Source organism: Microtus ochrogaster, assembly GCF_000317375.1.
Source record: "Microtus ochrogaster isolate Prairie Vole_2 chromosome 14 unlocalized genomic scaffold, MicOch1.0 chr14_random_1, whole genome shotgun sequence".
NCBI classification, from domain to species: domain Eukaryota; kingdom Metazoa; phylum Chordata; class Mammalia; order Rodentia; family Cricetidae; genus Microtus; species Microtus ochrogaster.
Window position 1 is genome coordinate 5,223,019 of NW_004949096.1, and position 16,578 is coordinate 5,239,596.

The 16,578-nt window shown below is 37.0% G+C and overlaps 1 protein-coding gene across 1 annotated transcript in view; it reads right to left on the minus strand.

Moving 5' to 3' along the window:
• Window positions 1-32: 32 nt before the first annotated feature.
• Bbox1 (gamma-butyrobetaine hydroxylase 1) overlaps window positions 33-16,578 on the minus strand; it is a 49,373-nt gene continuing 32,827 nt past the window's right edge. Inside the window, exons 5-8 of the mRNA XM_005364056.3 lie at window positions 12,363-12,468; window positions 6,690-6,886; window positions 4,454-4,620; window positions 33-307 (exon numbers count right to left, since the gene is read on the minus strand). Of these exons, the coding sequence (XP_005364113.1) occupies window positions 132-307; window positions 4,454-4,620; window positions 6,690-6,886; window positions 12,363-12,468 (646 nt within the window). The 3' untranslated portion in view covers window positions 33-131. The remainder of the gene's footprint in view (window positions 308-4,453; window positions 4,621-6,689; window positions 6,887-12,362; window positions 12,469-16,578) is intronic.

A 16,578-nucleotide genomic window follows, 5' to 3' on the forward strand; every position in this document is an offset into this window, starting at 1 on the left:
TTTTTCGAGACAGGGTTTCTATATAGCTTTGGAGCCTGTCCTGGAACTAGCTCTTGTAGACCAGGCTAGCCTGGAACTCACAGAGATTCATCTCTGCCTCTGCCTCCCAAGTCTAGGATTAAAGGCGTGTGCTACCACTGCTCAGCTCTGTTTCCATTTTTGACCTTCTGTCTTAGAATACGAAGCCTTGACATCACTACATCCCAGTCAGCATAAGCTCCTTCCAGATGACGGGATATCTCAGTTCCTGCCTCATAGCTATGACGTCCATGGAGCAAGCGCCAGTTGTCAAAGATAATCACATCACCTAATTAGGAGAAAATTTCAACATGAATAATTTGCTTTTCAATGAGTTACAAACATAGGAGTTATTACTTACAAGATAGAAATTATGCCTTTTGTTGCAAATTTCAAAATCTCTATGTTCAGGTCTGTTGCTTATCATAGTGACTATAATTAATAACAATGTATTGTATTCATTAAAAAAGCAAATAGGAAGCAATATATGAGAAGCCACCACTACTCAGCTCATACCAAGAAAAAGAATGTTTCTTTGGTAAATAAAACTTACATTCTTATTCCTAATAAACTTTGTTATTGGGCAAATTTGTACATGTAGATAATTAATCTCCCTTCACTTTCTCATATCTCATTCAGATGACCACTGCTGACCCCCCATCACATTCAGTTCCTTTCCTAGATTCTTGTTTTTTGATTTTTTTTGTGACCCTTTAGTTTTTCCAAGGCCATCTGTATGATTATTGGGTTAAAACTATCCATTGGAGCTTGCTAGGATCAACTGTGGTTACACAACCATAGGCAGTGGTTCCCCATATACACTATGACATTTAAACTTCATAGTTTGACAGGCTGCCATGGATATGGTTACATAAAAGATTTTTCTCTGTGTAAAGCTTTTGCATTGTTTTACTTTTGAAGACATCAATAACAGGCATTTTCCCCAGTTTAAGAGCTCCAAGTAACCATAAGGACAGTGCAAGATACTGTGGGATGGTCATTTTGTATGCTGTGAATATGAGCCCCCATCATTGGACAATAAATACAATTGTTTTGGCCTATGGTAAGGCAAGATAGAGCCAAGTAGGAAATCCAAGAAGAGATACAGGAGAAGGGCAAAGTCTGGGAGAAACCAGCTACTGAGGAAGCAAGACATGTAGAAAATAAGGTAATAAGCCACAAACTATGTGGCAAAGAATATATAAGAAATGTAGGTTAATTTAAATATAGGAGCTAGCTAATAATAAGCCTGAGTCATTAGCCAAGCATTTATAAGAGATATTAAATCTCTGAGTGGTTATTTGGTAACTGGCCAGCAGGAAAGAAACCTCCAGTTATAAATGATAACCAATGTGGGGGTTGAACCCACAACCCTGAGACTAAGAGCATGTTCTAGCAACTGAGCCAACCAGTAGAGCTACCCACCTACAAAGGGCGTCTCATTGTGATGCTTTTGAATTTCCATAGGATCTGAGAAAGCTTTAAAAAATAAGAAGAGATGGCTCCTTTAAGAGTTTCTGTAAGATAGTGAGCCCTTGAGCAGATAGTATGTTAAACTAAGTAAAAAATGCCTGCCACAGTGCAAGCATCAACATTCTAGAGCTCTAGGAAAAGTTTAACGCAGTTCTTGGTCATGAACCTCTGACTGGGTTGTAAGCTTTAAGCTAGACTTTTATGACCCGAGAAGTGGGCCGAGCTACCCACCAAAGCTGTGGGCAGAGGTACATGCAGCTTAGCAGTTTAAAGGTTTGCTCATGTGGTCAAAAAAAAAAAAAAAAAAAAAAAACAAAAAAAAAAAAACCTCTGAATAAGTTCCAATGTGTTTTATAATGTGTGTAGGCTTAAGAAAGAAATAAAAGGGTATCAACAGTTATAGAAATAAAGAAATAGTTAAAAATAATAGAATAAAGTCTTTAAAGAGATAAGCAAAAATAAAAAAGCCACATAGAGATGGAAAGTACACAGGGCGTCTGGATACTGTATATTATTGTGTTGATTTTGAATTTTTTATGGCTGATGGGCAAGAGACAGCTGCTGGGAGACATGGGATTGAAAGAGAGACTGATAAAATACACCAACCTTAATATTTTAAAAATTCCTTAACTTTAAAAGAGAAGTCAGAAAATGTATTTACGAAATTGAACTTAAAAGATGTGTTGCTTAGGAGAAGTGGTTTTGTTTTTCTTTCCACAGGAAACAAGAGGCTATGGATTTGTCCCAGGTTAAGATGGGCCAGATTTAATCAAAAGAAACCTCCTGAATATTGACAGGTGATATCTATCAACAAAGGTTATACTTGGTTTTCTCAGGACTTGGCCATTATCTCAAATTTTCTCAGGCTCTACATAAGATTACCAGTGTCCCCAGTTGGCAGGAAGCAGTCTAGAGAACTATGTCCAAATTCCACAAATATTGTTTATAAATGTTTGTTTTCACTTAAGGGGGTTTAGTTATAAAGGTTAATGGTCATAGTCAATCTCTTTCTAGAGAAAAAGGGGATATGATATAGAAATGGTGGGGAAAGGGTTGATTGTTAAGACAAAAATGGGATAGTTTATTGAGTTTACTTTAATTCAAAAAACAACTGTTAATCCCAAAATACTTTACATTGGTATGGATTTTGGCTTATTGATACAAATTTAAGGTAAATTTGGTTATACTATATGTATATTTCTGTTCTTGTTTAAGGCATTATGTTTATATAGTTCATTTAAAATGTAATACCTAATTAAAATACATATCAATGGTCATCTATAATAGTCAAACTTATAGCCATATTAGTTAGGTTTTTTTAAGGTATACAAAGATCTATTTCAACTAGGTAACTAATCTTCAAGCACTTCAAAGACGTACAAAAATGACATTTAAATGTTTTAAGAACTTAGACTTTTCTCAATAGTGTGACATGTCCACTCCTGGCAATACCAAATACTTCAAAGAGGATGATGGGCATCAAAGAAACTTGTTATAGAATTTGCTAACTATTTGGACAAGAAACTGTGCTTGTCTGGACTACTTGACAGTATGTTGTACAAACTGGACATACAGGACCCAAAGGAAAATGACCACTAAGCTTTACTAAAACAAGGCAGGATGGTCTTTCAAGTTCCTATTTTACAGAAGAAACAGCCAGACATTCGGCAGGACACAGAGGAAAGCAACTGACAAACTTTGCCAATACAGTGGGACAGGTTTTCAAATTTCCTGCTTCACTGAAAAGTCTACTGGATGCTTTAGGCTTTTAGGTTGAAGATGGATGCCCCAGTGTTAGAGAAGAACTTTGGTTGACTGTTCAAGCATCCAGATATCTCTGTCATTTTTAGAAATTTGGAAGTTGCTTACAATGCACTCCATAATATATACATATCTCAAAATATATGTGTGATAAACATTTGCAATTTTATTGTCAATTAAAAAAAATAACAAGAAAAAATGGCTCAAGTTTTGTGACATTCTAATTAGTAGAGATTGTCTAGAAAAAGTATCCATGTTTCCTTATTTGTTTCAAGTCACTGGAACAGGCCGAGTCCTGGTTGATTTTAGTATTACTATCTTTGTGAGTAAGTTTTTTAAAAATATTTATTTATTTATTATGTATACAGCATTCCTTCCATGTATGCGTGCAGGCCAGAAGAGGGCACCAGACCCCATTACAGATGGTTGTGAGCCACCATATGGTTGCTGGGAATTGAACTCAGGACCTTTGGAAGAGCAGGCAATGCTCTTAACCTCTGAGCCATCTCTTCAGCCCCGCGAGTAAGTTTTTATCAATAAAAATTACTCATGAATTTTGGAGTGGGAATTACAAAGATAATTTTGTTTAGCAAGGCAGAGGAATTTAAAATAAACTTCGTTTGTACTCTACATTTTTCACTGTCTTGAGAGGAAGTGATGCCTTTTCAGGACTGTGTGTGATCTTCATGTTGCAACTTCTAAACCGTTTTCTAGAATCTAACTTGTGTTCTTGATCTATCTTTATCTCTCTCTCTCTCTCTCTCTCTCTCTCTATATATATATATATATATATACATATATATATGTATATATATATTACAGCATTTGGTATTAGGGAAGAAAGCATCTTTTCTTGGATTTGAGTCACGGTGGCTTTAATAAAATATGGAAAATAACACAGATGGCAAGAGTTTTCAAAAAGCTTATTTGGAAGGTGACTATCAGGACAGCAAATACAAAACAGCCTAAATATCAGACATAGCCTTCATCTGACCTCTCTTTGAAGTGTCCTTAGTTTGGAGGCTCTTAAATTTCATGTTCTAGGATTTCCATGAGAGCTTGCAAAAAGGACTGGGAGGAGAGGCGAGACACAGTCAACAGCCTAGAAATGGAAATGGCAAGATTCTTCTATTTAGGCAAATCAGCTTCTCATTAATAGTCTGCTGTAATACCAGTCTGGATGCCACTTTCCCCCACTCACCTGGATTCATCTTGAAGGTGTACTTGTATTCCTTGCTGTTCATGAGGTCCACAAACTCTTTCAGAGCAGAGTAGAAAGGCTGAACTCGTTCGACGGGGACATCAAAGACTGTATCTCTGACTGCATTGTTGAAGTTGATGCGAATTACTTGGCCTTTATCATCCAACCTGTTTTGTTTATTAGGCAAAATGCACATCTAATAAGGGTCAATTTTTCTTAGGAGATATGTTTAAAATACAGAATGCATAAAAATATACAAACTAAACATAATGGGTGATGAGGCGTTTACACATACGTATATTATATGTTTAGATATGTGTATAATAATTTAGACATAATTTAGATATATGTACAATATTTAGATTATTGTACTGGTTTTTATCATGTTAAAATCCCAAGTAGAATTTTTAAAAGTAGTGTTTGAATTTAATAGTCACATTATAACTAGGACTCTTGAGTTGCTGGGGGCAGCAGCAGGTGCTTGTCCAAACTCTGAGGCTGAATATCTCAGAATGAACACAACATAAGCTGTATAGAGACACCATATCTTCAAAGGTGAAAATTTTTCATCTCACAATCACCAAAGAACACCTTAGATTTATTTTTATCTAATTTTTTCCCCGAAACTCATCTATTCTCCATATTTTCCATCCAACATCTCCAGAAAATCATTTATTTCTACCCATAAAATGTATGCTCAGCAGTTTGCTGAAATTGTCAAGAAAGTTTGACAATGTAAGTTTTATCCCTAAAAAGTCTGTAGAAATACAGACACCCTTTAACACGAACTCTGCTTTCCTTTGCTTTTGGAGCATTCTGCTTTGTTTTTGAACTTTGATTAAAATTTGGCTGAAAAACTTCACCCCACTCCTTAATCTAAGTTCTAGGGTCAGGGATCTTTTTTTTTCCCCCGCTGGTGCATTCCAAATACTAAGTAGTTCCTTGGCTCCAGTAAACTGTTTATTACTAAATGATTGAATTGTGTGTGTGTGTGTGTGTGTGTGTGTGTGTGTGTGTGTGTGAACTGAGGAATTTGATATCTACTTGATGACCTTATTTCTATACTATTTTTGCTATTTCTTCTGAAATAATACAGGTCAATTCTAAAGTGTAAAGCTTCCCAGTTTTGACTGAGATATAATTAAATACATGACATCCTAAAAATACAGCACACAATGCAATTCTCAATGAACAGTTAAAACAGTGCCCTATTTATATTCAAGAAAATCATGATTAAATAATGTTAAAAGAAAAAAATAGGGTGGAAGAGATAGCTCAGATGGTTAAGTGCTTTCTGCATACGTGTGAGTTTCCGAGAGACCCCGTCTCAAAATATAAGGTGAAGAACTATTGAGAGAGATCCTCTAGCCTTCACGTGGACATTCGCATATATGTGTCTATACACACAGGCACATGCATACGTATATATACAAACATGTATAGAGAGGATTTATTGAGTATATAAAAAATAAAAATCAAATAGAAATAAAAGTATCATAATTAAAAATGAAAGACCAACGTGGTTGAGGAAAATAAGATGTTTCTCAGCATGTCTTCACACTGAAGTTAAAAAAGAATAGCATAAAATCATCTATGTAGAACATAACTACGATCTCTGATGACTTAGCACTTTCTGAGAGATTTTGTATTTTAGTCCATGTGCCTAAAATGAGAGAGATTATTCTCCAGAGATGCACATGGCCAAGCAGCACTTGCAAGGTCCTGGTAGGTCATCCTGGTGATTGTCTCATGGACAGACTTCGACAAGCCTGGGCAGGGTATCACAGATGTGCCACAGTTCTCAAAAAACAAAAGCTACCCTTGTGCTGTGGTTGCTAGCACAAAGGATGATGAAAATCTTGGAGCTTGTGAGGATTATCTTTGAAAACGAAGCCAAAACAAGATGACAAAGCTAAGAAGAAAAAAAAATGACAGTTTCTGGTTGACAGGACTTAACTCCTGGATCTATGTATTCTCTATTTTATTCTTTCACTTCCAGCTGTAAGCTTTCCAACAGCTATAATCACATGGACAAAGGCAGAACTTATACTTAAAAATGAAGTATGTATGAATTACGAGTTATCAAAAGATATAATATTGATTGAGAACAAATTTCCTGCCATTTGGTAACTTTTTTTAATGGCATGTTTTTGGTCTTTTTTTTATTAAACCAAAGCTGTGGAGTCAATCAAAGCTTTCTGGGGTTCAACTGCAGGGGATTTCTAAGACTACTCACTCTATAATCTTGTGCTTAGATTGCACAGAGAAGTCACAGTAATCCACTCCAATGTCTGTAAAATCCACAAAGGTGGAGGACAGAATGTGGAATGCCTGAGGATTCTTCTCCTTGAGCTTTTGGCACACATTAAACCCATCGACAACTTCAGAATCGCCGCCTGTGACTGTTTGCTTTATACAGTGCAGAAGCTGAACCTGTAAGGAGAAATGGAGATAGAGTTAAAAACAATGGCATCCACTCTTAAAGACTACTATGCTAAATATTCAAAAAGATACAAATAGACAAAAACCAACAAGCTTAAAAACGTCGATTCTCTGATGGCAGTATTGAGGGGAAGCAGGGATGAAAAAGCTGCTTAAAGTATTGTGGTATAATTCAAGCCTGTTGCCATTGAAGACACGGGCATAGAAATAAAGTTCCCAGATCACACACATACCAATTGCAGGCAGGGAGCACAGCATGCTGCAGCAGGCGGGGAAGGCAACAGCAGAGGCAGGTTTGAGTTGAGCAGAGGACTATGGGTAAGGCTTGAGTTACATAAAAATGAGAATGCGAATAGGTGATTGTGCTGGTAGAGCTGGAAAAATACAGTTTAGTGAATAACAAAAAGACTGGCTGCAGCAGAGCGTAGTAATGGGTAGGTTTCATCATGCACAGTCTTAAATGTGAGAGGAAGGATCACTGTACTTTCTGCTGTGCATAAGGGACACTGACTCTGGAGATAGTGTGAACTGAACTGAAAAATAACACAGTAGTCTGCTGGTGTCACCCAGGCACACTGATTTTAAGATGGGAATGGGCTAGGCCATAGCTACTTGCAACTCTAATGAGACAGGTCAGACTTGAAGATATAATGGCAATGAGGTAAGACGTGACTTTGGGAGGGTGTATAAACACAAAAAAACATCAGAAGTAGTAACCCAAATGGAGGGAGAGTTTTAATTTAACTATGTTTTGATAGAACTTGGTGAACGTATTACAATTTCAAAATCAAATCAGAAAAGTTAAAAGGATTGTTTGTGAACAGAGGTTTCATGGATTTTGTGATTCCTTTTGGTAGGTGGCTAGATTGGTGGTACTGAGTACCTAAATTTAGAACCTGCTTTTCTGCTTGGAAGAAATACCAGCATTCTGTTGATCAAACTTCATTTTTACTAATTTTAATCATTTTAAATTATTGTCTCACTGATTTCTTAGAGAACAAGAGAATAAAACATGACCAGATATCCATACATGGGTGGATATTAGAGTTAGTGAGAAAAATATTCATTTCGCTTGGTTTTCTCCACAGATGGTCTAGAACAGTGGTCATCAAGGCTTTCTGCAGTGACAGACATGTTCTTCTTTGTTGTGTAATAGAATCAGCACCAGTTCCACATGGCCTTATAAACTCTAAATATAATTATTATGGCTAAAGATTTTAAATTAAAGTTGTATTTGATATTTATTTCTTGCCCATGTCTGCATGTAGTGTGTGCGTATGTGTGTGTGCATGTTTACATGCATGTGGGTACATATGTGTGTGATATATGTGAACATGTGTGCAGAAGCCTGAGCTAGCATTACGGGTTTCCACTTTGTCCTCCACTTTATTCACTGAGGCATTGTTTTTCAGTTGAATGAAGGGCTTGCCAATAAGGTGAACTAGCAGAGTAGGTTGAGCAGGGGTCCCTTGTGTATGTTTTATGAGTGCCGAAATTCTAGGAGGGCTGCAATGTGGGGATCCAAACTCTGGTCCTCACACATGCCTGGCAGGTGTTTTATCCACTGAGTCACTGGGTTTCTTGCAGTTTTAATGATTTGCACACAAGTTACTTTCAAATGGTAATTGTGGCATGTAAATTACTTTTATAATAGTACTTAGAATTTTATAAATTTATCTTAATTTTGCAGATGGAATGATTGAAATATAGGTGTCATAGTTTCTTAATTAAAAATTCAGTTAATATGCGACAAAGATAGTATTCAAATTTTGGCCATTTGTCACAAATCCAAAACACAGAAATTCCCTCTCTTTTCAGGGGTCCATTTATAGAGCTTTCAGATATCCAGACTTGCTGGTGGCGGTGGCACATGCCTTTAATCCCAGCACTTGGAGGCAGAGGCAGAAGGATCTTGTGTGTTTGAGGCCAGCCTGGCTACACAGAGAAACCCTGTCTCAAAAAAATCAATAAAAAAATCCAATCTTAAAAAAAAATCCAATCTTAGGTGCAAAAAGGTCAATAATCCTACTGTTGGAAGATGACTTAAACAAGTTAATACCTACTCAATCTTTAAATAGAGGCAAATTTTAATCTTGAAAAATATGTGCACTAACTGATCAAACCATTTTAGAAAGGTCATCTAAGAAGGCCAAGGAGAGATCAGGCAACACGTTGAAATAAAGGATAAATAGCCATGTCAGCTGCAGGTCTACAGAGTTCCAGAAGACACAACAAGAACACAGCTTTGTCCTCAGGAGAATCACAACAGTTAAACTTTTATCAATTTTGCCATAATAAGCCCACTGATTCAAATGTTAGTTTAAAAAAGGTCAGTTGATATCTTTCACATATGGCTAGGCCAAATAATATCTCCTTTTGTGTATTATTTTTTAATACAATCTTATAAAAGAAAATAGATTATGAAGCCTGACAACATTTTAACCACTAATCCAAAAAACTAAATATACTCCTGTCATGTATAAAACCCAATTTTATATCACATAAATCATTCAGAATAAAAAAATTCCTTTCTAAATATTTCCTTATGGAAGCATGTGACTTTTGGCCCAGAGAAAAAAGTGAGCACAGCCACATCTGTGTCTCGTTTAAGATATGTTTCCTCATCCTGATCGAGCCGAACCCTCGCTAGGAAACTCATTTTCCACATCATTTAAGATACACGGGAAAGGACATTTACCTTTTCTATTTGTTAAAGAAAAGATCAAACTTTGTTATTAAGATTTCTGCATAATTCAAAGTGGAAGTTGCACAATGAGACAGCCGATGTGTATTTATCTGTTAGAATAAAAACATGTCAGGGTTCATTATTTAAAGACCATGGGAAGTCATTGGCTTTGGATGCCTCCTTTGCCCTGCCACACTTGGTGGCTTCTCTAGACATCTCTCATGCCTCTACGCGTGCACGAGTTGCTTTAAGTTTTGAGATACAAAGAAGTTCAAGGTCCATTTTACTGTCCTTGCAGAGTTTTGTAAAATATGACAGTGTGTATAAATAACCTATCACATCACATCCTATGGAAATCAGTAACTCCAGTTTGGCATCATACTGGTGTGTAAAAAAATCTAGACAGAGATGTATGCTCAAGTCCAGGTTCCTTATTCATTAGTGGTCATCCTAGAAAAGCCTTCTGCTTTATATCCTCATCCAATACCGCAGGGCTTGAGCAAGCTTGTCTACCCTAAAGGACTTCTAAGAGAGATCATGAAAAGAAACTGAAGCGCTGAGCAAGCTTAAAATACTGTATTATGCTTTAGGTATATTTAGGAGGCCATTTAATCATTTAATCAGGATTTCAGTTTTAACTTAGTTTCAGACTTAAATTCAGAAAGAGCAAAAAACAATTTAGAAGTTCAAGTAGGACTTTTAGCTATTCAGCTCCATTTTTTAAGTCGTTTTACATTTGATATCTCCAAGCAATAGTTAGCAGGCAGAATGGGTTGAGCGGTTTGGTGCCGCTGGGCCACATTCAGTATAAGCCTCTCTGTTTCTCTCCTTCTCCAACTCCCATCCATAAAGGTGATCAGAGGAGTCATCTCTCTGTCATCATTTGGTTCACAGAAACCATGTGGTGTTTTCCAATCAATAGAATAATTTGAAACATATGAAGCCAAGTACGAGACTAGCTTTGCTAACTAATTCTGGCAAGAACAATGTGTAAGAAGCGGGGCACAGAGAAAACACGTTTCAGTTAAGATGATGACCAAAAGAAACTCATTTTGACTTTTTTTCTGCCCATTTGTTCTTAATTGACTTGAGAGTTGACCACCTTCTTATCTACCTCTGGAGATATAGATTTATAGGCAGTTGTTTCAGTTCAGATCAATGTAGCTAAAAACTGAGTGCAACACTCTCTTTAGTCTCCTGACCATCTGCTTTTTGGTTTGAGAAAATAATGATTTTTGTAAAAATTTATTTGGTTTGAAAGATGATGGTTTGTAAAGATAAAGAAAGTGTGTGATCAGGAGTCTCCGGGGAAAACTGCTCTGCACGATGCATCTTCTTTGGCAGGGAAACTTGGGGTGGGATAGGAGAGGCCTTCCAATGCTAGCACAATTCTTCTGCTCCTTATGTTGATATTCCTTTACAATTCATTTTTGCAGCTTTTCATGTGAGTATCCCATTTTCTTATCCTCTCGGGCTGGGCTAGCCTCATTAATTGCTTGGAACAACAGACCATCACCGAAGAGACCTTATGCTGATTCCTGGCCAAGGTCCCAAGAACTCACACACGCTTTGGCTTCCCCACGGAAAATGTTGCCAGCTGCCATGAGATACAGCCTAGGCTAGCCTGTTGGAAGATGCTAGACTAGGGGGAACAGAGACAAACCATCTCAACATCATCTGAAGTGAGCTATTTCCTAGCCAACGTAGCAGCTGACAAGAGCCAGATGACTAAAAACAATAACCTCTTAGCTGTACAGAGCCCAAATAGTAAAAACGCATGTGCTTAGTATCTAGCTGTTTATTTTAATAATAACAAGCATTCATTATTATTCTTTGTCACTATCAGGGATTGAATACAGAGCCTCATAGATGCTGGTCCAGCACGTTTACCGCTGAGCTACATCCTCCCTCCCCCAGTAGTATTTTGGTAAATTTTTCATTTCACGTGTACTGTCCATCAGTTCAACCTTGTGTTTATATGATGCATGCCTGTGATGTGAAGGTGTATACATGCCCATGTGTTTTCAGGATGTCAAGTGGTCTTCATCTATTGGCTGTTCTGTTGAATTGGGTAAAGTCTCTCTCTCTCTCTCTCTCTCTCTCTCTCTCTCTCTCTCTCTCTCTCTCTCTCACAAAGGTCAACATTGGTATCTTCCTCAATTACTCTCCACCTTATTTTAGGCATAGGGCCTCTCACAGAATCTGGAGCTCACCAGTCAGTTACTCTATCTGTCCAACATGTCTGAGAGCTGGGATTACAGACACGTATACATTATGACACCTTTTTACCTGGGTGACAGGCATCTGAATGCAGATCCTTATGTTTGTGCAGCAAACATTTTTATCAATTGAACCAGCTCACAGAACCCTAAGTTGGCAAGTTTTTAACTCACTTGCTGATATAAATGACAGGCATGTGACTTCACGCTATGTTTCCACATTTCATTTTCTTTTAACTCTCATGGGAGTGATATATGCGCAGACACATCTCGAGATATATTGGCTGTCTTCAGATCAGCCTTGGCAAAGCAAAATGCTCCAATAATTATTTCCAAGTAGAAATAAAGAACTGATTTTTAAAGAAGATGAGTGAAAATGTCCCTTTCCCTTTACATAGTGAGGCTGTTCAGGACTTAGGCATCTGTTGGCGAGTTCAGACCAGGTTTCAGAAAAGGCGATGCGCATAAGATGAATGTGGTGGTGAGGTATTTAATCTCGACAGTGCAGAAGAACCTTTTCCCTTGGCCTGGCTAGTGGAAAATGTGGTGAAGTTCACCTTACCCCAGGTGGATGGTGGAGGGCTGGGTAGTCAGTGTGGAAGCTGAGCTTCCCAGTTGTATAAGCCACATTGTTGGCATCAATCTTGTCCTGCACTTGCCAAGTGTGTCTGCAAAATACAAGAAACATGTGTTTTAAACGGTTGACACCAAGCCAGAGGAAATGTGTTACAATGCATTTGCTCTGTGAGGGGAAATGGAAACTTTCCATTTTATGAAATAATTAACATAATGAGCAAGAGCCAGAAAAAGGAGGTTAACTTTTCTTTTTCTTAAGTGGCCCTTTCAGAACCACCATTTCTGTACTTCTCCTGCCGAGACACAAAAGAACAAATGCATGTACTCGTCTCTCCTATAGGTTTGGTAGAGAGGAGTATGTGGGACAAAGAGTCATTTTTAAAAAGCATAACCCATATGATTTGCTACAGAAAATTCATACAATATAAAGCGAACAATTTTAAACTGAACAAATTCACGGCACTTAGTACATTTAAATGGTAGCAACATTATTGAGCATAGCTAGTCTAAGACCGTGTAGCGGTTTGAATGAGAATGTGCCCTATAGTCACAGATATCAGACTACCTGGTCCCCTGTTGGTGGTGCTCTTTTCGAGGTTCATGAGGTGTGATCTCATGGAAGGAATTATGTTACTGGGGTAGACGTTGAGAGCTTAGGACCTCACTCCATCCTTGCAGTTTTCTCTAAACTCTTAGCTTTCTGCTCCGGCCACCATGCCTGCTAATGCTGCCACAATGGATGATTACCCCTCTAGAACTGTAAGTCCAAAGAAACCCTTCCTTCTACAAGTCTCTTTAGTTGTGGTGTTTTGCCGCAATAACAGGAAAGTAACAGTTTAAAGCTCTTATCTAGTGTACAGTCTCTTCTTATTCTGCTCTCTTCTATATCCTGGAGAAATACCGATCTTCTCTCTGTCTTTATGTGTTACCTATTTTGCATATTTAATACATGTGGGATTGTACAGTGATTGTCCTTTTGTGCCCGACTCTTTTCACTCTGTAGAACGTTATCAATGTTCATTCATTGTGTTAGAGCACATCTTATCACGTCACTTCCATTTATGGCTGATAACACTATACTGTGTTCTGCGGGTGGCTGAATCATCTATTGTTTGTGTGGAGAGAACACAGTGTGCTTATCTGTTTTTCCCTGGTGTGTCCATTTGGGCTGCTTCTACTTTTTGGTGTTGCAAGATTGCTGGTCTGGACATATGGATACATGTACTTATTTGAGCATCTGTTTCTAGATTTTAAAATATATCTCCAATGAAAGGTTATGTATTGTGTTGTTTGAGGAATGGGCAAACTATTTTCTATAACAACTGTACCATCTTAATTCTGACTGGCAAGGTTTGGGGTTTTCAAGTCACTCTCACCCACACCTAGACTATCTAGTGCTTGGGTTTATAAACATTGTTATCATAGTTTATCCAGTTAATGTTGTGTTATTATGGTTTTGATTTGTATCTTCCTAATGACTAATTATATTGAGTATCTCATGATGTGCTCGCTGGGCATTTATGCGTCTTTGTAGAATTATATATCAAAATTACTTATTTTTAGATTGAGTTACATTTTTTGTTGAATAATGCTAGTTTTTTATATAACTAGGATACCAGACTATTGTTGTGAATCTGCTTTGTGAAAACGTTCATGTATTCTATGTTTTTTTCCCATTTTTCTTTAACTTTTAAGAAGGTTTGTTTATATTATATAAATATATGAATTCCTGAGTATGAGCACCGTATGCATGTTGTGCCTTCAGGGTTAGGAGTGGACATCAGGTCCCCTGGAACTTGAGTTACAGGTAGTTGAGAACCTCTTGATGTGAGTTCTGGGAACTGAGTTGGGCTCCTTGGCAAGAGCTTCCAGTATTCTTAACTGCTGTGCTGTCTCTCCAGTTCTATGTGAATGACTGTCTTTTGATGCTCATAGGTTTTTAATTTTTGTGAAACCCAATTTATCCATCTTTTTCTGTGTTGTGCAGCATACTTTGGGTATAGTAGCTACAAACCCATTATTCAAGCCACAATTTTTAAAATTTACCTGATTGTTCTTCTAAGAATTTTATTGATTAATAGCTTATTTTGTTAGTTGATTCATTCATTTCAGCCATTTTTTTTACAGGGTCTGAGGTAGAGGATGGAATTTCATTTCCTTGCCAGTAGATACCAGTTGTCTAAGCTTAATTTACTGAAGACACACTTCTTTCTATACTGAATGTTCTATATCTCTGTTGCAAGTCAGTTGGCCATAAGGAACAGGCTTATTTCTGAACTCAATAACTCATCTGCTGTATTTGTCTACCCTTATGCCAGTAGTACCCCATCCATAGTGACTAACACAAATAAGTTTAGTCTACTTGTAGCCCTTTGAAATTTATGTGAACTGGTTTTTCAATTTATAAAATAGAAATGTAATATTGATGGAGATTTTATTGACTTTGTAGACTGGTTTGGGTAGAATTAACATCTTAATGATATTGCTTATTTCTACAAGAACACAAGCTGCTCTTTTATTTACTTAAGACAATTTATTTCAAGGGTGCTTTATATTTTAATTGTATGATTTTTTTTACCCTTTGGTTGCATTTATTATTTGATATTTTATTTATATGAATTCTATCCTAAGTTTCAATAGTCTTAATTTACTCTTCAGATTGCTCATTGTTTTTTTATGTAGTTACTTGTTCATCTTGTACCCTGCAATTTTGGTTCTTTGAATTGTTAGTTGTAGTAGCAGTTTTTGTAGATTTTGTTCTCTCTCTCTCTCTTTCTAACAATCTACTTATCACTGTCTCTCTGTCTTCTACCTATCACCATCTATCGTTGATTTATCTATTTATTTATAATCTACCTACCTATCTTCTATCATCTATTTATTACTATGTGTGTATGTATATGTATGAATTATCTATCTGTATTAATCAATATCTTATTTATCTGGAACTACCAGAACTATATTTAATAGTGGTAGCAAGAGATAGCTTCCTCAATTTATTATTTTTCCAAATAGAAAGTGATCAACTTTTATTACACTATTGGAATTATTACGTAAGTGATGAAATAAAAATTGAAACTCTTGCAAATACCCTGTCCCAGACATAATCATTTTTATTCTTTCCAGAATAACTATAACCATAAGTTCAATAGTTACCACTTTTTGTATTTCATTAGTTTTATAATCCAAAAATACACCCTTCAACACTGTGCTTAACCTTGCTAAGGAAAATACTTACTATATTTATTATATCTTCTAAGATCTTTCATTTCTGCACATGTGTCATTTGTGTATGCATGTTCAAATGTATGTGGGTACACATACTGTACAAGTGCATGTACATAATTGTAGAAGCAAGAGGTTGACACCAGGAATTTTCCTCAATCTCTTTCTTCCTTATTCACTGTGGAAGGGTATCTTAGCTGAACCCATACGTTTGTCACATCTGGTTACCATCTTGCTCCTGTCTCCATGTTCTGAGTACTAGAATTTCTGACAAGCCACTATGCCCACCCAACATTCATGTAGATGTTGGCATCTGAGCTCTGGTTTTTATGTTGATACAGCAAGTGCTTTAGCTACTGAATCATCAGCCTTGCCCCTCTTTAAAGTCTCTTGATCTACAGGTTTTCTCTTCAAACTGGTCTCTCAATTTAGTCTTAGAAGAACCATGGGATTTTGCCTTATAGCGCATCCCAGTTTGGACTTTAACTGCATACTCAAGGTGAATTCATGCTGCCACTCAACACATTCCCCTGTTTTCTGTACCACTAGAAAATTAATGACTGAAGGTAGAGGCTTGGGATTTAAGACAAAAGCATAGGCTGACCCAGGAAATATATGGCAAGAAACAAAGTATCTGGCTTTCTTTTGTGGTACAGTTTTGTCTTCATAGATTAGTGACAGATATTCACTGTTAACACAGTAAGTCAGTGGGGGGATGCCAGTAAAATGGGGGTTCTTCATTCCAGAATACTTGAGTTTAAGAGATCTGCAGTACTGTGTAGGATCAGATAATTGTGAATTTTAGACATTAGCTCAAAAAGTCTCCATTTCATGACATAGCTTCTTTCTAAACAACAGTATCTACACCGAGCAATACATCACCCACAACAACAACAACAACGTGAAGACAGTTGTACAGGTAATATTTCAGAAGATAGGTGACTTTAGAAAGCATTGAGTTATAGTGTTGAAATTGA